The sequence below is a fragment of the Anas acuta genome, chromosome Z (assembly GCF_963932015.1).
Source record: "Anas acuta chromosome Z, bAnaAcu1.1, whole genome shotgun sequence".
NCBI classification, from domain to species: Eukaryota; Metazoa; Chordata; class Aves; order Anseriformes; family Anatidae; genus Anas; species Anas acuta.
The window spans coordinates 18,108,287-18,130,895 of NC_089017.1; the positions used below are offsets into that span (position 1 = coordinate 18,108,287).

The 22,609-nt window shown below is 35.9% G+C and overlaps 1 protein-coding gene across 9 annotated transcripts in view; it reads left to right on the forward strand.

The window, feature by feature from the left end:
- ERBIN (erbb2 interacting protein) overlaps positions 1-22,609 on the forward strand; it is a 120,446-nt gene that overhangs the window by 94,582 nt on the left and 3,255 nt on the right. For 7 of the 9 annotated variants that reach the window (XM_068668059.1, XM_068668060.1, XM_068668058.1 and 4 more), the window contains 11 exons: positions 713-834; positions 1,809-1,979; positions 2,725-2,907; positions 5,619-5,733; positions 7,461-7,644; positions 8,469-9,993; positions 16,266-16,409; positions 17,188-17,319; positions 19,015-19,224; positions 20,222-20,314; positions 20,968-21,042. In XM_068668059.1, the coding sequence (XP_068524160.1) occupies positions 713-834; positions 1,809-1,979; positions 2,725-2,907; positions 5,619-5,733; positions 7,461-7,644; positions 8,469-9,993; positions 16,266-16,409; positions 17,188-17,319; positions 19,015-19,224; positions 20,222-20,314; positions 20,968-21,042 (2,954 nt within the window). The remainder of the gene's footprint in view (positions 1-712; positions 835-1,808; positions 1,980-2,724; positions 2,908-5,618; positions 5,734-7,460; positions 7,645-8,468; positions 9,994-16,265; positions 16,410-17,187; positions 17,320-19,014; positions 19,225-20,221; positions 20,315-20,967; positions 21,043-22,609) is intronic. The other 2 variants (XM_068668056.1, XM_068668057.1) reach the window with 2 other exon arrangements.

Below are 22,609 nucleotides of genomic sequence, written 5' to 3' on the forward strand. Positions count from 1 at the left end.
TTTCAATTTCAGGTATAGATATATCTGGAAACAGTTAATATGAACAATATTGGCATTTCTGGAGAAGTATATAGTTTAGTATATAGTGGCGTTAAGGCACAGAAGCATGCTAGAATAAGACAGTGGGTAAACAAAAGTGTTTTTTTTGTCTCTTGTAAAATTAGGCAAGAAATACTCTGTAAAGCTCCTCATTTGCATACCTGAAGTTATATCTTGTGTTGAGTTTCAGAAGCTTTTTGTTTATTTCAGGATTGGTAATGAAAGTTCTTGTCAGAAAGTCACTTTTCTGTTTCCCTTATCATTAAGTGAAATCAGGTGAATTCTCTTAGATGAGCATAGTGAGACCGTTTCACTGAAGTCAGTTTATATTAATCTAACTATCATTTCCTTTGTTTTGTAAAAATACATATTTTAATACCTTATATAAGTATTTTGCAGAGTTATGCTGAACATTTGCAATTGTGAGGGTTCAGGCTAGTGTATGGCTGCATCCATGAAGTGTTTAACCTTAGAGGTAGGGATTATTAACAAAATTACAGCCAAGTTCGTAAAGCTGTGAGAGCTCAGTTAGTTTTCAGCTTATTAATCACCATCTTACCTTTTCCAGTATACATGTAAAAATTCACAAATGCTATACAAGAAAAAGAAGGAAAAACAGGATTTTTATTTCGTATAATGTATCCTATTCTTATATAAGTCTTTTTTTATTCAGTTATGTTCATATCTGACAATGAAAGTTTCAATCCATCTTTGTGGGAGGAACAGAGGAAACAGCGTGCTCAGGTGGCATTTGAGTGTGATGAAGACAAAGATGAGAGAGAGGCACCACCTCGGGTTAGTATTAATTTTTTTTTTAAACAGTTGATGCTTCCCTCCCTATCACTCCCATCCACACTCCCAAGCCCCATCCTTTTTCTTCATTGGGCTGTGGATTTAGGTCTTCTGAAGAAATCACAGAATCACAGAATGGCTCGGGTTGGAAGGGACTTTAATTCCAACCTACCTGCCATAGGCAGGGATGCCACCCACTAGATCCAATTGGCCAAGGCCCCATCCAGCATGACCTTGAACACCTCGAGGGATGGGGCATCCACAGCTTCTCTGGACAACCTGTGCCAGTGCCTCACTACCCTTATAGTGAAGAATTTTCTCCTAAAGTCTCCTATAAATCTATCCTCTTTTAGTTTAAGACTATGCGCCCTTGTCCTCTCATTATCTACCCAAGTAAAGAGTCCTTCTTAATCCTTTTTGTAAGACCCCTCTAAGTATGGAAAGGTCACAATGAGGTCTCCCTGGAGCCTTCTCTTCTGTTGGCTGAACAGCCCCAGCTCTCTCAGACTTTCTTAACAGGAGAGGTGCTCCAATGAAGGACTTCATTTATTAGTTTAAGGTTATCTAACTGGAAAAATTCTTTTCCCCCTCAGATCACTTAAAAAGGAGCACCAGGGAAAAAGTCTTAGCTGGTTTAGGGCATAATTAGGAGACTGCTGAACTGGTTCTGCTGTGGAAGAGGGATAGTAGGGAAAAAATGATTAATCCTGATGTTCCTTTAAGTACTGTACATCTGTTATAGTTCTTCCTGCTTGCATTCAATGGACAAATTAAAAAATAAAAAAGTAAAAAAAGATTTGTAATCTTGCTAGGTTTTATAAAATTGTCTTAATCCAAGTAGACTCAAACAACTAAATGGAGATCCTACATTTCTCTGCTGAAAGTTTTGTCCTAATTCATTGCCTGTTTGAAAGCTAATACTTTAATTATGGCATTTAATTAAATTTAGAATATTCCTGCTTTTTTTTGTTACACAGGAAGGCAATCTGAAGAGATATCCAACTCCATATCCTGATGAACTGAAGAATATGGTCAAAACTGTCCAGACAATTGTACATAGACTAAAGGATGAAGAGTCTACTGAAGATGTTGCCAAGGAATCAAAACGAGAAAGCCAAGCAGTTTCTGTAAAAGATGTGGGGGTAAAGGTTAGATAAAGCATTCTCTTTTGACTTCACTAGAACGTCCAAATATTTAGAGTATCATTGATTCATTTTCATCTCTGCATTAGTGCTTTAGCGTTAATTAAAGAACAGAATTTACCTTTTCATCATCTTAAGAAGTTTGTAATAAATGTGTGTTTTGCAGCAGTAATTTTCCTTTAAGAACAAGGAAGATGGCTTGATTCTCAGGAAATACAAAATACAGATATGCTACCAAGCTGTTGAATCCAGTTTCTGGAGGATGGCATCCTTGTTGTTACCTGATTCTCCTTGACCCATGAAACTTCAAAAGGAAAATCAGGATTATCTCTAAAAATCTTACTGCTGGCCTTATGACTGAAGGTTTAATACAATAAGTTGGGAAGGCAGCAAGCTGGCACACAAGTGGCTAACAGGCTGATGTTGTGTGCTAAGTGGTAGAACTGTTTGGCATCTGTTTGCTGCTGATTTGATATTGTACATATTTTGGCCTTTTTTTAGTTTGTTTAACTGGAAGTATAATGGTATGAATTGACCCCAGCAGTGAGGGGAGTAAAACCAATCGGTGGAGCCTATAATTTAGTAATCTACAGAGATTTCTCTCTACCTTGTGTATTTTGTACTTGATAATTTCAAAGGTCAGATTTTCCATTTTATAGTTTCCTAAAATATTCAGTGCTAAGTCTTAATATCATGAGATACTGAAAAACCTTTCAGGATGTTTTTTCTACAAATGTTCTTAATCCTGTAGACTTCAGAAATTGTTCCAATAAAGAACAAAGCTGATGAGAGAAAGCAATATTCAGCCGGAAGCTCTGTGCAGAAGCCTACTGAACCAGAAGCTGAGCACTGCACTGTAAATTCACAGATGGCTGCACTTGTTAAAACCTTGCAGAACACGAAAACAATTGTCAACCATGAGGACACGCTTGAGGTATGGCATTGTGATGAACATCGTAATAGTCAAAGAATTGTGCTGGTGTTGCATTGAACTAGCAACTATGAAAGACAAAAATTCATGTTGACAAAAGCAGAAAATTGCCATCCAGAAGTGTTGTATGTACAAATGGGTTGGTAATGTAATATTGTTTTTACTTCACACTATATGAAGTACAAGTTGAAATAGCTAGTAAAAAGTTGGTATTGAAAGATGTATGCATTTGAAGAAAAATAAAGCAAACTGGATTAAAACTGTAAGTATCAAGCTGTGGAAAGACTCAAATAGGATTTTTCCTTTTTTCTTTTTTTTTGCTTGACTTTCAGTACTTAAGTAAATAATAGCAATTGTCACTGAAGTGCCAAAATGTCTTAGCAGTGTGAACAATCAAAAACTTATATATCCAAGTGACTACCTGTTCATTTCAAATACCAAGTGGAAGATGTGTTTAAGAATATGTATTCATCTATATTTAGTAGTAAGCTATTGTGAATGACTTGGTTTGTATTTACATCTTGTAAAGGTCAGACACTTTTACCTTCTGAACTCTTTGTAGACAAACAACCATCTATTTTTTTTTTAATTTAGAATATGTTTCAGACATGATAAAATTTGGAACTTGCCAGTTAGTTGCCAGTCACAACCCATGAAACGCTTCTTTTCATAGTTTCACAAGCAGATTATTTTTGTCTGTGTTTTGCAAGCAGTGGAGCATGCATATATCATACATTGAAGAGGCTTTGTGGCAAGCAGTTGTGCCTGTTGCTGTGTCTTTTCCCCCTTAACGTGTTTCTGCTGTTACCTGCTTTCTGAAAACATTGTATTTTATTTTATATTTTAAAAACATAATTTCTGAAAATCGTATTAGTTGTCTAATGGTGGAAGCATGTCTTTGAAGTTGGCTGTGTGCCAGTTAAGGAAATGCAGTAGCAGTATGTAGTCAGGGATACTGAATTCTTAGTGCAAGGACAAACCTGCTAGTAGTTTTGTTACAGCTCAATCCAGATATCTAAACCTTACATGCATACAAGTTTTTCATTTCAACATTAATTTGCACTTGTTATATGTCACACCCAAAGCTGACGGGCAATGTGATGGAGGCAGTGATGAGAATGTCTGTTCTGATTGCAGAGGAGCAGATTTGAGTTTTATTTACTTACTTATTTATTGAAGGCTGTCACACTGTGATTGCTACTTCTCACTCAGGTTTATTCTCCTGTACTGCAGTCCAAAGAACTCACCAGGTTGTTGGTATCATGGGGGTGGTGGTACTCTAGAAGGTTCTACACATTAAATGTTCTGAAACTTTTAAGAAAAAATTAACATTAACAGACTTGTTTTGCAATCTGTGACATGTTTTGTAGCATTTGTAAGAGGAAGCATGCTTACCAGAGAGAAATGTTCACGTTAGGGAAGGTTTTTTTTCCCTTCAAAATATTTCTGAAAACCTGGCAGTAGGATACTGAATCTGTTGCCTGGCTCCTGTTGCAGGCAGCTGTGTTAGTTGATCTATTTCATATAGTGCACTGAGCTCCATCTTATGGTTAGGAACTAGTGATTTCTAGCCTAAATCTATTCAGCGTCAATTGTTCTTGAAGTTAAATAGCTTTTCTTCCATTCGTAGTTCACACACAGTGTAAAAAAACAAACTACACTTCCTTTTCCCTCTCTTTCCCTAAATTAGTCTATGCAAACTAAAATCAATCTTTTCTCACAGCATAACTCTCTGTTCCTAAATCATGTAGTTTGAGCAGTTTTCTGCTGAACTGATACCCAGATCATCAGTCTGGGGCGTTTGCTGGTTCAGCGGTAACTTAAAGGCAGTCAACATTGTAGGCAGCTGAAAAAAGAGTAGAAGCAAACATCATTGATGTGTCTTATCAGGAGCGAACAGGTAAATTCTGTAGTACATTTAAGACCTCAGCTAGAGCAGTGTGTGCAGTTTTAAGTACTGAAATTCAATGAAGGTGTCAAGCAGTTACAGAGTCCAAAGAGAGCAATAAAAAAGCATTAGATACTAAAGATCTAGAGAATTTCTAAGTGAATTGGAAAGTATTGATGTCCTTTAGTCTAAAAAATGTGAAGTTCCTGGGGCAGGAAGCAAGGGAGGGGTTAGGCATTAGCAGTATTACAATACCTTGAAAGCAACTGCAGAGAGAAAAGGAGTAATTTGTTACTATTTCCACCAGCAGTGGGGAACAAAAAAAAAAAAAAAAAAAAAAAAAGTTGTAACACAATAGCACAGATACTTCCTTATCTGTTGCTGGAAACTTAAAGTTTGTGTGTGCCACTTCATGGTAGTGTCTATTACCATGTCATTGAATGATGATATCATGACTGTTTTTTTTCTGACTTAAACTCAATCAGAGGTTCTTCCAGAGGGGGGGAAAAATGTTTCATCTGCTTGCTCTGAGCAGGGTCTTGCAACTGAAGTTACCTACTGGTTTGATTAGCATTTCCACAGAGTTCATCATTGACAAAGCAAGTCTGTATATACTGCTGCTTTAGTGGAAAATTCAGTGGAAAAAAAGTTATTAAAATCAGTTGACATGCACTACAAAATGCACTAAACAGTTGCTATGTTATACCTATGTGATGTTGCTCATCTTCCCCTTTATTGTTCAGTGTGTGACAGTTTAGATAGCATTTACTTAACCTTTAACCTCTTATGTTAAATGCACAACATAAAGCTGTTTTTCCTTTAACAGGAGTCAGAAGAACTGTCCTCTGATGAAGAGATGAAAATGGCAGAAATGCGACCACCACTGATTGAAACCTCCATAAATCAACCAAAAGTGGTAGCTCTTAGCAACAGCAAAAAAGGTGAGATTCTCTAAAAAGCAAATAGTTCTCATAGTTCCTTGACTCAAAATTCCTAGTTTTTCTAGTTAAATTAGGAGAATTAGTGTGTTAAAAGAAAGATGATCAATTCCCTATTTAAGCAATGAAAACAGAAAAGAATTCTGTAGAATCTTATGCTTAGGTGTATAGTAGAGAAAGCTGTACTGACCTCTTGATTTTTTTTGTTGTTTGTTTGTTTGTTTTGTTTTGTCATCAGTTTAAAAGCAGAGGGAAAAAGGACTATTTTCTGGCTTGGGGGACTGTTAGCTTGAACACACTCTCAGTCTGTTGAAAGAGGATTGCAGAAAATGGTATTTACCTTGGAAACATTCCATATTTCCTCCCTCTCTCAGGTTTTGTGAGCTTGTTTAAATTTCTCAAAGAAGTCATGCACTCTTCCTAAGGTTTAAGAATAAACTTCTCTTGTGTCAACTCTTTCTCCACTCACTTTACTCTTTGATCTGGGGAGAGAGGAAATAAGAATAATAATTGTTTTTGTTAGCTAAGTTTTATATTACTTCTCTGGAAGATAATTTCAGTCTGGATAACTGTTTTCTTGAGAGTAAGGAATGACCTAAGATCCAGAGAAAATGAAATTAAGTCAAAGAGCAGATTGTATTTTGCTTCATGTGATGTCCTAGACCAGGAAAAAAAGGCTCTTCTGGCTACTATATGTAAGAGGGAAAGATTTTGAGGGTGAATGAAAAGAGCACTGAGGTAGCTGGAAGAGTCTTCTGAGGATTACCTCAGAAGAGGTGGAAAAAAAAAAAAAGAGGCAAAAAAAAAAAATGTTTATCGGTGTTGTTGCTGGACTTCTATGCCTGGCTAAAGTTAGTAAGTCAAAACATTTATCTCTGAAACTAGAAATTAGATTCATAAAATTTATGTTTTTGGTGCCTGTAACTGTCTCATGAAGCAAAAATTTAAATGTATTGATTTGTGCACTTGTTTATTCATGTCAAAATCATGGCTGGCTTGAAGTCCTGCAGATCAATGATTTTTATATGGATCTGGTGTGTAAGTTTGCATACATTATGCAAGAATAAATGTGGAAAGGTATAAATAACTGATCACTCCTAGGTGATCTGTGAAGCATGGGAATGCATTGAGTTCCAATTGCTCAGAAGAATATTCTTCTTTCATATGTTTTACATCCATAAAACTATATGCATTTCTAGTGATCCAGTTCTTTCCAGACTGCTTGTTGTAATAAATAGCTATTTAACAATGATATAATGTTCAAAAACAAAAGCTGTGTGCTTTCAAAGTTCTGCATGTCAAGCAGTGTACTTTGGTTTCATAGTGTCTAATAGACTCACACAACTGAAAACTTTGGAGTCACTGCAAAAATAGAAACATCATTTGGTGGATAAGTTTGGGAAATTTTATGTAACGTAACACTAGATTATGCCAAGGAAACTTGGAATAAAGCAACAATTTAAATTTCATTAACATGTGAGGGCTATTTGCATTGAACCAAATACCTTGGAAAAATAGGAACTATTGCAAGCAGTCCTCTGTGAATTTATTAAAAACAAAGAAACAAATAAACAACAAAAAAACAAGTTTGTGAAGGTGATAGCTCATAGTTTAGTTTCCAGTAATGTGTCACTAAGAAAAACATGATTTTTAAACACCTTAACATGAACACTCTTGCTATGAAACAAATGCATGTATCTATAACTGGCTTTTTGTTGTTGTTGTTTCAGATGATTCAAAAGATGCTGATTCCTTATCAGATGAAGCTACACATAATAGCAATCAAAATAACAGCAACTGTTCCTCTCCTTCTCGAATGTCAGATTCTGTTTCCTTAAATACCGATAGTAGCCAAGATATTTCTCTCTGCTCTCCAGACAAAGAAACACATGCTGCTGTTTTATCTAAGATCAGGTTTGTAGAATACTGTATACAACTAAGCAAGTGTAATAGCAAAATGTTACTTAATCTTTCATATACAATTTCCATTCATTTAATTCATTAATCATTCATTAAATAATCTAAATTGTAATGTTTTAAAATAATGTTGACTAATGAAATGGTGCTTTAAAAAAAAAAACACACAAAACTTAGTACAAATTCAAAGACCAATTGTAGTATACAAGATGTGGTTTCATTTCTTCTTATAATAAGGTATAATAATTTCATTCTTAATTTGTGTTATCGCTGCAAATAGATATACTTACAGTATATCATTTTAAAAACTCTGGTTTTAGTTTGTAATGTTGAAGATCCATGTGATTACTAACATAATTATTAAGTAGCTTTTAGAAAAATTTAATGAAAGGAGTTGAAACTTACTACTTTTTGTGGGTTTAATTAAAACGTGCCTTTAAAAAAGAAAGTGCCAATGAAAACAAGACTTCTGTCCAGAATTGTGATGGAACTTGGAAATATTTTTTTTAAATCAAATTATTTTCATTTCATACTTTTTGACATTTTAAGCTATCTATAATCATTCCTGTTCATTTTAAGTAACCATAACACGGTCATGTAATAGATGACAGAAAGCCAAGCTGCTGAAGTTAAGCCCTCTGTGTAATGTATTTTCATGATGGTAAGGTAGCAAATAATAAATTTGTTTGTATGTTGGTCTTTGTCCTCTATTGTGTACACAGCATGACTGTGGTGCACGTTATGATTAATTTTTCTAAAATTTATTAAAGGAATATATTGATCCTTCTGGTATTTCTTCTAAGAGCTGTCTTTTCTTACAGGCGAGAAGATGAAAATTTGAATAATCTTTTGCAAAATGGAGGTGAATTGAGCATTACAGTAGAAGAAAAAATAAATGTGCAAGAGAAGGTTACAAATCTGTCTGAATATGAACTAAGCCTTGAAGAAAGAATAGGCCTGATAGGAAAAAGTGTTGATCTAAGTACTCCTACAGAAGAGTCTCACAAGTTAGACCAAATAAACATGAATATCAATAAACTAGTTAGTGAAGAGGCAGTGCCAGTTCCTGTAGAAAGGTTAAAACCACAGGAAACAGCGCCAGTAAAGGGCTTTTTGAACAATATCGTAAGAGAAGAAGGTGAGCAGTTGGAAAATGGAAATAAATATCCTATAAATAAAGTAAATGGACATCCTGAGGAAGCAATACAGTCTCCCAATAAAGAAGAAGTAATGAGAAGCACTAGAGCTGATGGTGATTCTTCTGCTGAGCTGTCTATTTCACGGAGCACTGAGGACTTGTCACCACAGAGAAGTGGCCCTGTGATGAAGTCTCACAGCATCACCAGTATGGACCCTGGTGGTCTTAAAATCTATGATATTGTCAATGACAATGGATCTTCCCAGGCAAACTCAGTGGTAAAATCTGCATCTGGTAGTACAGATGGGAAAAACATAGTCCGAAGTAAATCTGCTACTCTTCTGTATGATCAGCCTTTGCAAGTTTTTCCTGGGTCGTCATCATCATCTGATTTAGTATCTTCTACAAAAGCTGCATTCAAGTTTGACTCAAATCACAATCCTGAAGGTGCTAATGTAGTGAGAGGATCAGCGACAGGTGGTGCACAGATGTTTTGCACTCCCCAGTATAATATTCAGTACAGCAGCAGTGCAACAGCAAAAGACACTTTGTGGTCCCAGAAACAAAACACCCAAGTCGAACAAAGCAGCTTACCTCCTTCACGTCTGCTGAGGTCTGACAGCACAGAAACCCCCAGCTATGTAAAGCATTCTGCCAATATGAATTTCTCTAATCATAACAATGTCCGAGCCAGTGCTGCATATAACACTCATCAACGGATGTCTGGAAGACATGTAGATATGTGGGCTGTTCCACCAAATGATAGACTGCTCCCTGGAGCAACCAGACACACTCTTCAAAGACAGAGTAGTGTTTCTTCCACAGCTTCTATAAATGTTGGTGATACTGGACCTTCAAGGCGGGCCCAGATTCCTGAAGGGGATTATTTAACATACAGAGATTTGCATTCAATGGGAAGAGCTCCACCAATAATGTCAGGGCAACAGAGACCTCTTTCTGCCAGGACATACAGCATTGATGGTCCAAATGTACCCCGACCACAGAGCGCTCGGCCATCAGTGAATGAAATACCAGAAAGAACTATGTCAGCTAGTGACTTTAATTACTCACGGACTAGCCCTTCAAAGAGATCAAATTCAAGGGTTAACTCGGAACACTCTTTATTAGACCCTACAGGAAAAAGTAAAGTCCCTCATGACTGGAGGGAACAGGTGCTGCGACATATTGAGGCTAAAAAGCTAGAAAAGGTAAAATAATTTTTTTAAATTTTCTACCTTTTGTGTCATCTGGGTATGGAATAAGTTAAACAATATGTTTTGAACTGCTTTTAATTGCCAGTGTAAATATACTTCTGTACTTCTACTAAAAAAGGATGTTTGTGTTGAATATCTGAGAAACAAATGGTAGTCCATAAATGAACTTTCCCCTGAAGAAAGAAGTCCCTCTTGATTTTACATCATACTTGCCAGCTTAGTCCAGTTACTTTAGAATACATTAAATGTCCTCTTGACCATCTGAAGTACAAGGCCAGCTCTTTTAGGCCAGGTAATTTTTATTGCTGTTATTAGCATTATATTCATATTATACTAAAATATTCCCTTACCCTTCTTGATCTTTCTCTTCTGCCTTTTCCCCCTATTTCTTCACTTCAAGAACAAGGAGAAGAAAATCAGTAAAATCTATTTAAAAGTACAGGCCTGCAGCTTCAGTTGCTGAGGAATTCAAAATCCGTAATTAACATACATTTGCCTCCAAGCCAGTTGTCTTTTGAAGTTGGATATTTGACAGATTGTTGAATGAATATTTATTGCTGTGAGATGAGAACACTTAAAAATCTTGTTCATTTCAGGAAATCACAGGAGGTTTTGATATAACTAGACATGATGAACAGGATTCTTCATGTACTTTAAATACTATCAAAAATTTGAGCTGATATGTAGAGCTAAACAATTACATATCTTCAAAGAATTCAGGTAGACACTGTAAGAGTGTATTCTGCTATGCTGTCCAGCTAAACCAACTATAAAATCACTAAACATTGGGCCGGATATCATTAGCCTGATCGTGTTTCCTTGGAGGGGAAGTGAGTAAAGCAGCCAAAATGCATTCTGATTAGGCAGCTAGATGGATTTTTTTTTTTAATTTCTTTTGAAAGAACTTAGTTCATACGTTTGTGATTATTATGCCAAGCATTTCAATATTGCTGATAGGTAAAGAAATTTATTTAGGGATGGATGAAAAAATTAATTTTAACCATGTTTTTTTTTTCTCTGGATATCAAAGTATTTGGAGGATTGGGTATGGTTATGTTTAAGTTGCAGAAATCCTAGTGATTGAAAGGGTCTTTTGTTCTTGTTTTCAAAGAGATCTACACAACTGCCACACCTGTTCTTATGGTCTAGTTTGAGTCATATAGAACGTAAAATATTTTAAGGCTTTCATAGTATTGTGCTGAAACATGGTGGATGCTATGTCCAACAAGACTGTCACAAACATCACCATGTTCCAGTCCTAATTAAAGGTGTACTCTCTCATCTTCCATTCTCCTGGATGTATATATCAAAACTTACATGAAACAATGGAAAGGGAAAAAAATGAGCAATGTTTGAGTGCAAGAAACAGAACTTCAGTGCACCACTGACACAATTTGTTTTTAGCTTTCTTGTATTGTCTATATTTGACAATTTAGGAATGATGTTTAATGCATGGTTGAAATCCTTTCAGGTACTATAGTAATGTAGTCACCTAGACTGAAAGGAAATTGATTCACTGACTTTCCCTTTGTATCTGTCCGTACTTTCTTTCATGCTTTTTATGTAAACCTTAATTTTTGTTTCCTGCTAGAGGGATATGGAATAGCTGCTATTGGGTTCTTGGCTATGCATCTTATCTAACATATCTTAGCAGTCTGTTTTTTGTGTGCATGTTTCTTTTGTTCTGGCCTTGAAGCACTTTAAAGTAGCTCTTACTTAGCAGTCTAAGATTTTTTTATGAATTCAAAAGTGAACCTGTATGTAATTCCCTACTTCATATTCTCTGGGATATGATTAATGCTTAAATTATGAAAAATGCAGATATGATAATATATGGCAGCTGGCAAATATGATAATGTGGAAATTTTAAGAATTCACGATATGCTTCTTTCTTCTAAAATAATGGTTTCAGATATTTTTTAGTTCTTAAAAAGTAACTTTTTAATAGGGGTGCATAGTCTATAAACCAGACTGCTGAAGTGTTTTGAAGTAAAAAAAAAAAATTAAAAAATCAGTATTTACTTAACAGAACTTGTTTAAAGAACAAGCATTTATTGGAAACTGCTTTGACAGAACTTTCATGGATTCATAATGGCATTTCTTTTTTTAAGTATTAGACATAGCACTGACAAAAACAGGTACACAAAATGAAGCCTTATGATGACTATTTACTTCATATGTTCTTGCCTGTTGTTACACACAACAGTATGGGTTATAGATTAATAGTCTTGCCTTTGCTATGACTCTTCCAAGTCTATTACTGAATTAATCACTCTTTTAATTTCCATCCTGTAGTTTTTAGGAAACAGTATGTGTGGTGGTTTTGACTTCATGAGGTTTTTTTTTTGTTGTGGTGATGGTATTCTTTTATTACTGTTATTGGGGTGTGAGTGAGGCTCCTGAAATAACATTTTGTTTGGTTTCTATAAAATTTAGTAACTGGAGGGAGGTAGCAGAGGGTCAACCTGCTGAAACAAACATTGTCTTGTTGGTCAAAATTAGAGAAACTGATTCTTTTTATTTTGTAGACCTTTTCACCTGATGCAGGTGAAAAAAAAAATATTCAAGAGTTTGCATGAGGAGAGAGAGAGGATTGTTTTAAGTCCAGTAAAAATGATTAACAGTGGATTCCAGCCAAGTTTACCAGCGTCTGTCATTCCTTTGACAGGATGTAAGGGCCCATATTCCAAGGAGCTAAAATTATCCATTTGGTTGCATGGAAGGGAATATAGGTCATAAGACCATTTATAAGTTGATATTCTGCATATATTCTGGAGAAACAATTGGCTTATTTTATGTAATGCATATTTTATTCTGAGATAGAGAAAAGGGTTTATTTAAATGTCAAGCTGCTCTCTAGTGGTTGGATATGTAAGCTGTTGGAAAGTATGCTACAAATTCTGCCCCTGCACCACCCCAACTTCCCCCACCCCCAAACCTCTTAAGTTTAGTGTACATGTGAGTTTTCACAGTAATACTTTTCATCATATCTTCTTTTCAAGCATGAATTGCCAATTTATCTACATAGTATGTGATGATAATCATAGCACCACAGAATGGTTTGGGTTGGAAGGGACCTTAAGGACCACCCAGGTCCAACCCCCTGCCATGGGCAGGGACACCTCCCACCAGACCAGGTTGCCCAAAGCCCTGTCCAGCCTGGCCTTGAGCACTTCTAGGGATGGGGCACCCACAGCTTCTCTGGGCAGCCTGTGCCAGGGCCTTACCACACTCTTGAGTGTGGTGCCTTCTAGTATCTTCCCACCTTTAGTTTAAAACTATTCTCCTTCATCCTATCATTATCTGCTTGAGTAAAAAGTCCTCTCCACCTTTTTTATAAGCCTCCTTTAATTATTGAAAGGCCACAACAAGGTCTTCTCGGAGCCTTTTCTTCTCCAGGCTGAACATCCCCAGCTCTCTGTCTTTCTTCATGGGGCAGGTGCTCCACGCCTATCATAATAAGCTGTAAATATATATAAATATGTATAGTAAATTAATAATTTTCTAGACTTGTTGAAAGTTTTCATTTAGGAATTTAAATAATGATATTGTCTGTTTAAAACTCTAGAATCCCACGTTTTACTGTCTGGTAGAGGAATTTCTTATCCTTTAACTTCAGTAATAGATATCTTTAGGAGTTACGTGCAAATACCTTTTATATGTCAAGGAAAGTACCTTCAGTAGGCCCATGCACAAATAAAACTAAGTTCTTAAATGTTTTTAAGAACACAGCTTTAACAATATTTGGACATTGATAAATTAAAGGAATGCTACCCACTCAGTAGCGTTCAGAACCTATTAGTTATAAATTTTGATTTCAGATTTTTTTTCTGTTTCTCTGTTTTGAACAGACTACTGAATCATCAGTGGATTAGAATGATGCTTTATAGAGCTTACTAATCAATAAATAACACTTTAAAATAAGAAAATTATTGACCATTTTGAAAATAAACAAGTCTTGACCCTGCAAATGTTTGACCAGTACCATTTAAACTGCATGTAATACCCCATATGTAACTCTTCTATAGGTACATTGTTAATGATACGTTTTTTGGATGTTCAGAAACCTACATTTGTGCCCTTTTTTCCCCTCTCTCATGGCTGAAGGAGAATAGTTTTGTAATGTTTAGATTCCCCTTTTTAGCATAAGCTGGTATCTCACTAGAATTCTGTAAGATTTCAAACAACACTGTTTTCCTCACATGCTTTTATTTAGCAAGGCTTCAAGCATTAATTTCAAGTGTTCCTGAATACTTTGAGCAAACCTTGTCCAATTACATTTAACTACAGGAATTTATATAGCTGAGGTGAGAATGACAAGTGAAGTGTTTTCAACCTTCAACTGGCAACTGATTCTAAGTTCTGTTTTTTTTGTTTGTTTTTTTTTAAAAAGAGGAAAAAGAAAAAAAAAGTCTAGTACCAAAACTTATATGCTAAGTCACCAGTTAAGGCTATTCCAAGATAAGCAGAGTGAAGAGTCTTGTTTCCTGAAAATATTTGAGTATTATTAGTTCCTGTTCTATACCAAAAATGTATGGATTAATACAAGCTACAGCTACATCAAACTGGTATCAGTGACTTTTGGGACACACTGGAGACTGAGGATATACTTTTTGTAGTATATAGTATTGTAGAGCTTGGAACAGTTGCAGTGGTATATGTTGTGCAAACAAGCCATAAGGAATTTACAAATAAGGTGTCAGATGTAAAACTGTGGAGTGTGTGTAGGGAGATACTTTGAGGCACTAGGGAGCTGAAGAAAACTGGCATCCACATTACTGGGTGTTTGGACTGAAATTCAGAGGAGCAGTACATTCATATTTGATGTTTAGTAAAAAGAGACTTTAAGGCCAAACACGGTTTTGTCCTCCTAAGAGGGGAGAAATTCTGGAGTTTTGTCTGGAAGCTTGAAACATCCATTGGTTATAGAACGGTGGAAGTATAGAAGGGGCGAATAAAGAATGCTGACTACATCGTGTGAGAGGTTATTCAAGAGCCTTGACCGAGAAATATCATGTATTGCCCATAAATACTGTTCTCCAAGGGGGATTCCAATGACTGCTACCAGAACATCTGAGGAGAATGAATATGCAGAGGCATGAGACTTTGATTATTAGCTTGTTCTAGTTTCACAAGATAAAGTAGTATGAAAGCAAATGTCTGCCTCAAGGCTACAGGCTTCTCAAAATCAGGCTTATATGCATAGTCAGCAGACAAACCCCTTAATCTATTTATACTTGTAAGAATTATTGCAGTCTTCTAGTTATATATATATATTTTTATTGATACTTTTTTCTTTTTTTAATTGAAAAATTAGAAACTTTATAAAAACAACTTTGAATTTCCTTTGTTATTTATTTTTTTTATGTTGTATTATTGTTATTTCTTTTGTGAGTTCATGTCACTGTTTTAATATTACTTCATTTGACATGGGTGATTTTCCTTTTCTTCTGTGCCATCTTTTTATTTTGTTATGTTCTTGTAACTACAAAAGTCCGTGGTGGCAAGACAGTAATGCCCACTGCTTTCTCTCTGTTACCCTTGCCAATACTGTGGAGGTCAGGTTTGCAAGGTGATAGAGCTCAAGACCAAGCCACTGTCTTGGAACCTGTGGCATGCTTGTCGCCTACAGTGGCACAGGGATATGCTCACAAGGTTTCTTGCAGGCCTCTTTGTCTCTTTAAATGAGAATTCGAATATCTTCAAATATCTCATTCATATTGTTGAATGAAGTGTTATCAGAATGTGTTGTAGACATTGACGTCACTGCAAGAGCAAAAATGCTTAGCCAAACTGTTAGATCTCTGCGTGTATGTAAGTTATTATTTGTACTGTACCAGTAAGGGGGAAAACATGAGACAAAATAATAACAACTGGTAATTAAATGGTTTTCCACAGGTATTTTGTACTTTGACTGTCAGCTATTCTTCCTGCAATGTACTTTGTAATGTTGCAAATTGATTGAAACCTTAGAAATTTTGACAAGCTGTGCACCAATGTTTTTTTTCCAGACACATGAACATTTGAATGACTTTATTTACATGTAACTCTGCATGTAAACTGTTGATTGCATGCTGATTTACGGTAAATAAAGGTTAAGTAGGACTCACTGAGTTGTGTTTTATACATCGCAGTGGTCCTGTTCTTGCATGGTTTTTATCTTGCATGACAATGGAATATGTCTGTATTAGTCTACGTATAACATGTCTTGTGGTTTATGCATGCTGCACTAATCTCTGTGTTAAATCTGTCCCCTCTTTATTCAGAGCATGCTGTCTAGGTCCTTTAATTCCAATTATGCTGCAGTTAGCAGCTTTCACTATGGCAGCTCTAGGGATCTGCATGGCAGCCAGGGTAGTGTTGCCTTGAGTGTTGCAGACGGAAGAGGTTCTGGTGTGCACGTTGTTCGAGTGAGTACCTACAGGAGGCTATTGCAATTTATAGAGGGGGAAAGAATAAAATGTGAGAGATGCCCTTTAAATTGATAGTTATCCTTCTAGAGATGAACAGTACTTTCAATGAAAAATACTATTTATGCCTGATTTTTAATAGGTGTTAAAATACTTTGCTTTTACTTTATATGCCTTAACTTATTGTAAGGTTGTAAGGTTTTTCAGATTGAGTTTTCTAATTATTTTTTCTATATAATTGAATATAAAAACATCTGGTTTTGCTGTACATGTTGTGAACCAGAGATTACCATTCTGAATTTGACCTGTGTTGAAAATTGAACAAAATGTTGTTACACTTTTTTTTTTTTTTTTTTTTACCAAACAAATGATATAAACTGTATTGCAAGATACTTTAGACGTTCAAGAAAATGACTTCTTTGGTTTGTAAGAAAATGAGAGGAAACAACTCTTTAACTCTGAGCATCTTGAATGATGCTATAGTACCCATAATGAGCAAGATAAACTCACCAGAAAACTTTTAACTGCAGTTGCTGATATTTGTAAATATCATGCAATATCTTCTGGGTATGGTATCTTACCTAGTAAGATTTACGTTTTCTACATAAACACAAAAAAAAAATGCTAGTTTTTCTTTTATTTTTTTAGCTTGTTTCTTTTGTTTTTTAAAGATAGAGAATAATAAAACCCTTAAAATGTTTTGTTTTGGGCATCTTATGAGAATTTTTTGTTGTTTGAATAATACGAAGACATTCATACTGTTGCATTATGTTTAAAGTATCCCCAGGCTTCAACTCCAGGAGACCAATGTCAAGATGAGGTGTTCATTTCAGGAAAGCAGAATTATTCATCTGCCACACTTAGTCTCAAAGATGTTCCTCCAGACAGCCTGAAGAAAGTAGCTGTGCAGGTAATTATCTACATGATATAATGGATAGGATATATTTTTTATTTTTCATATAAACATATGCTGAGATAGCAGTTGTAACTGGGGCTTCTTTAAAACATAAAACAGGATTACACCTAGGTATTTAGTAGTATAAGAAAAATAGCATCCTGGTTTTGGAAAACAAAGTTTTTACCTATATGAAGGGGGTTAGTTTTTATTTTCCTTCGTTGAGGGCTTAGAAAGAAAAAATGTGCATAAAAAAAAAGTAATTGGAAGTGGAAATTGGAATACGGCAATTGATTTCAGGGAAGCAGATTGAAGCTGATTAAACCATTTAAAGAACAAGCTTGAAATCTGTTGTGATGAAATTGCAATGGTAAACTATAATTCATAGAAGGCATTCTGTATTCATGTCAAAGGACCATCTATATGGGCAGAACTTACTGCAGTGAAACTAAGTGGGTATGTGTAATTTATGATGCAGCAATAGACTTCCCTTTTATGATCTGTGCTTTCATTACATTTGTATAGACATTAATATTGGGAATTAGGATCATTATTGATATATGTTGCATCTGTAAACTCTCTATCTATGATAATGCAACAAAAATAGTTTTCCCATAATGCTTTAGATTTTCAGGAAAGACGGTAGAAAATCTTGTAAATTGAATATGTCTGACCCGTAGATAATCTAAAATATGCACACGTATGCATACCCATTTCTCAGAGTCACTTTGACAAAGAAACTCTTCTTAACAGACTAGTTTCTCTGTCTATTCACCTAGTATGGTGAAAGGTTGAAATTTACATGCTTCGGTTATAGTTTTGAGAAACAGAGTGTCTTAGTATCCTTGTATCCTCTAACTAGTGGGATAACAGTAGTAGGCAGAAAAATAAGCAAACTCGAGACTGTGGCATTTCTGGAGTGTGGGAATCCTATGGAGGGATGAATGACTATTTAGGCTTCTTAAGAGTGGGAAGAAAGAAAAGGCTTCCCATCTCAGCATGGAGCTGCAGAGCACCCTGTAGCTCTGCGGCTTCAGAAAAAATGCTGTGACCAACATCATCCTTAGTGAAATGGTTTGAATGAACCTCATGTCTTTACAGTTGAGTAAAGTTGAGACCTTACTGCCGTGATTATACCTATCAAATTAGTAACAGATGGTTTAAGAAAAGAATAACGTTTATTGGAAATACCATCATTACAGTTTTGATATTAAAATCTTGAGCTTATATGTGAATCTGTTTGGAAGGTTTTTGAGTGAAGTGATCACCAAAAGATGCTCAGAGAGCGGATAACTTCCGTATGGTAGTTGCGTGGGTTTTTTATTTTGTGTATGCTCTACTGGGAATTGTTGTGGAAATTTCATGCAATAAAAGTGCAATCTACAAGAAGATCAACCAAGTGCCAATACTGTTAATTATATTGTCAGAAAATAATAGTCTTGGTAACTCAGTGAAAAAAAGTGTTTATCTAGTCTGCTCTGGTAGATTACCACTCACAATAAGTTTTTGTTTTTAAACCTTATTCTCATGGTGTCAGAGCTGATGACTCTCATGAAAACTGAGTGCAGTTGTACATGATTCGTAACAGTAGTTTTTAGTAATGTCACTTAAACTAAAAGCAGACTTTAGAAATATTGAAATAATTAAGGAAGAATTGAGGATTGTTACTTATGGAATGTATGACATTAAGAATATTCATGTTTTATTCAGATACCTTTGACAAATGGACAAATGTGCCAGCCTCAAAGACCTCAGGCAAACTACAGCCAAGTCCATCATCTCCCTCCTCAGTCATCAGTTGCAAGACATCCATCTAGAGAACAGTTAATTGATTACTTGATGTTGAAAGTTGCCCACCAACCTCCCTATGCCCAGTCCCAGTGCTCTCCCAGACAAAGCCATGAATTGGTAAAGCAAGAGGTAAGAGTGAAATCTAATTTGGATGCATGACATCTGTCTGTTATAAAGAAAAATGTGGTAGATTTTTAACAGAATGGACTGACAACTTACTCTTGCATCTTTTAACTGAAATAGAAATTTACTTCTTGACTACATTTATTGATCACCAGCTCAATATTTATGAGTAACTGAAAATCTCAAAGTACCAGTACAACTTCTAGTACTTTGCAGCTATTCATTGCTCTCTGTAATGGTTCAAAACTCTGCAACTGTAGAAGTATGCAGCTGTAAAGAAAAGTCAGGATTTAAAAAAAAAAAAAGTGTGAGCATCTGATGCGTGCTTGATAATAATAATTTGCTTTATTTATGTTAGACATAAGAAAGGGTAAGAATGGGTAAGAAATTCTCATAACCATTTGTTATAATCTCATAACCAATTATTTGTTTGAACCAATGTTTCTTGCAGTGTGGGTAACCTTCTTTCTGCTCTTGGACATAAGATGTTTCCTTTGTATTGTTTTGTTATTTGAGAAAATACTGAGAGCTTTTCTTTCTGTCTTTCTTTGCTAGAATGAGTATGTCCACTTTTTGTGTAAAATTGTTTTCTAATCAACTCTTCTGGCAAGAGAAAAGATAGACATTGTTAGTTATGTAGAACGGAGAATGAAAGTAGGAGCTAGGTTTAATTTAAAATTCAGCCAGAAGTAGCAAAGAAATAGGAAGAGCAAATTATTCCATATGACCATGTGCATTTGCTTGGGTCATTAAATTCATTTACATAATATCTCAATATCTCTGAATTTAAAATCTACATAGATTACTGTGGTTATAATAGCAGTGATATTAGGGTAGGACTTACGTACAATGATATGCCATTGTATTGAAATCTTGGTTTGAATTAAGATTATGAGATACAATACTGTCTCAAATTGTGATAAATGCTTTTGAATTTTTTTCTTTTTAAAAGCTTTTGTTGATCTAAATTCCACTTCTTCTAACTTTGCTTGTAACTACTTAGATTCGAGTGAGGATTGACAAGGATCCTGAACTTGGATTTAGTATATCAGGAGGAGTTGGTGGTAGAGGGAATCCATTCAGACCTGAAGATGATGTGAGTATTTTATGTATCTTAAAATCATTCTGATTAGCAAATGTTTCCAGTGTTTACCAAAGGGAATTGACATATATAAATATATAAATATAAATGTGTGTGTGTGTGTGTATACATATATATATATATATATCCGTCCTCCAAATACAAATCACTCCAGGACTTGATGGGAGAAAAGTGAGGAAAAGTTATTTATGAAAAATGAAGGTAGAGGGTGACCACTGTGTAGCCACATGGCAACACAAAGGATTGTTCTGACTGAATGTTCTTAAAATGTTCCAGATATCAGTCCACAGATTTGAGATAATGAATTGCGGAGTTTACACTTAGGAAGTCTCCAAAAAGAGAGTATGATTTAGCCTACAGCATTATTTCCGGTGGTTGATAATTTGTCTTGACATACACATCTGCCAAATTAAACAAAGGCTTGAGTTACACATCAGGCAGATCAGAATTTGCCCTTCAGTACTCCTTTAAAGGCAGTTTCCCTGGATTTAACATCAGAAAAGGATGGCAGCCACTAAAGCCTATAAAATAGTATTGCATTCTCTTCTATTTAAGATGGAAAATTGAAATGATGTTTTGAATTACATCTGTACACCATACTTTATGAAATAAGTTTTCAAAAATGTTTTACGCCTCTGTTTTTCAAGGGTATCTTTGTAACCAGAGTACAGCCCGAAGGACCAGCATCTATGTTGCTGCAGCCTGGTGATAAAATAATTCAGGTACTGTAGTCATATAATTAACTATCATGTATAATATACCAGTTGATTTTTAATTTGCTTCTTTTCTGAGAGTAGAATGGTTAATTTTTGTGTGGATTGCCAGTATCTTTCCAGAAGCATATCAGTATTCTGTAATGATCCTTTTTTCTTCCATCTAACGTTAGGATAAGTGATACAGGCTGAAGCATTAATCAGTTAGATCGTTTTTCAAATTCTGAACATTTTTCATAGTTTTGATAATTGTCCTCATGGATTATAATAATAGTCCTTATGTCATTCAGTATGGAATATGAGTGAGTTCATGTGGCTTTAGCATCATTCAGGTATTTAATTTGTAGGCATTCATATGCAGTATTCTGAATAACAAGTTGTCTGAACACTAGCAGTAGCTCCTCATGCCCTCCTTTACCCAGCTGCATACATCTGTTGCATCCTGCCCCTCCCGCCCCCAATCTGCAGTTCCTGCCAGCCTTTGCTTCCTCTCCCCCAGCTGACGGGGGTTGGACAAATGCAAGCACTGGCAGAAGCCGCTTCCTTGATGACTGATACCTGACTGCTCACAGCACATACCTCCTGGCTACCCCATCTGCCACAGGAGAGCCCCAGATAGTTTATTTCAAGAGCCATGGCTTTTGGGCTGCAGCTGTGTGGCTTTTTCTATAGGAATAAAGTACCACTACTGTGTCAGATTTGTTTGAAATTGTCTAATGAACTTGCAGGTTATTCGTGGAAGAGTCAAGGAGGTATACAATGGGATCATCTAAGCCTTACTGTTGTAGAGAACAGGTTAACAGGACACTTCAACTATGCTGTAGCCACACTTTAAGTTGCAGAGCTAGCCTTCCGATAAAAACATATTTTTAATACTACACGCGTTACAAGTTTGAGAGTGCTTATAGAGAGATCCTAAATGACCAGTGTCTAGGTACAGCGTCTAGGTAATTGTGTGCAAATCTTAAGATACGGTTGCATATTAGGTTAGCACATTCTGTATGGATGATGGTTTGGAGTGGTTACTGCTCTTACTGCTCCCTGAACAGTCCATACACTAAACTTTCTTTGCAGCCCTAGACAGATTTAAAAATTACTGCCTTTATAACAAAGAGTCCAGCTGGTAGCAACAGCAGGTGTTAGATAATGGGATGAGCTTGCAGAGCTCCAAAATGAGTAGCTAAGGCTCATGACTGGCCTCAGCAGGCACCTCTGTCATCTCTCTGGTGACACCATGGCTGGCCTCTCTGTCACCGTGTAAGGGGCAGCACCTCTGGGAGAAAGGTGGGATGCACAGCTGGCAGCAGCAGTAGTTCAAACTGGACAAATTGTCATTTGGCAAGATTTTACTGCACAGACTGAATATGAATTAGCAGCAATACGCCCTGAGAAGTTGAACCATAGCCATGTTTTCCCTCTTTTCTGTGGGCTGCTTAGGCCTGCCTGTGTTTGCCAAGCCAAGCCTGTCTTAGGAATGACAAAGGTACTTAGTCATAGGAAAATTGCAGCTGGGGGTGATCTCAGGAGGTCTGGAGCACAACATCCTGTTGAAAACAGTCAGCTCAGAGCTTGGAAT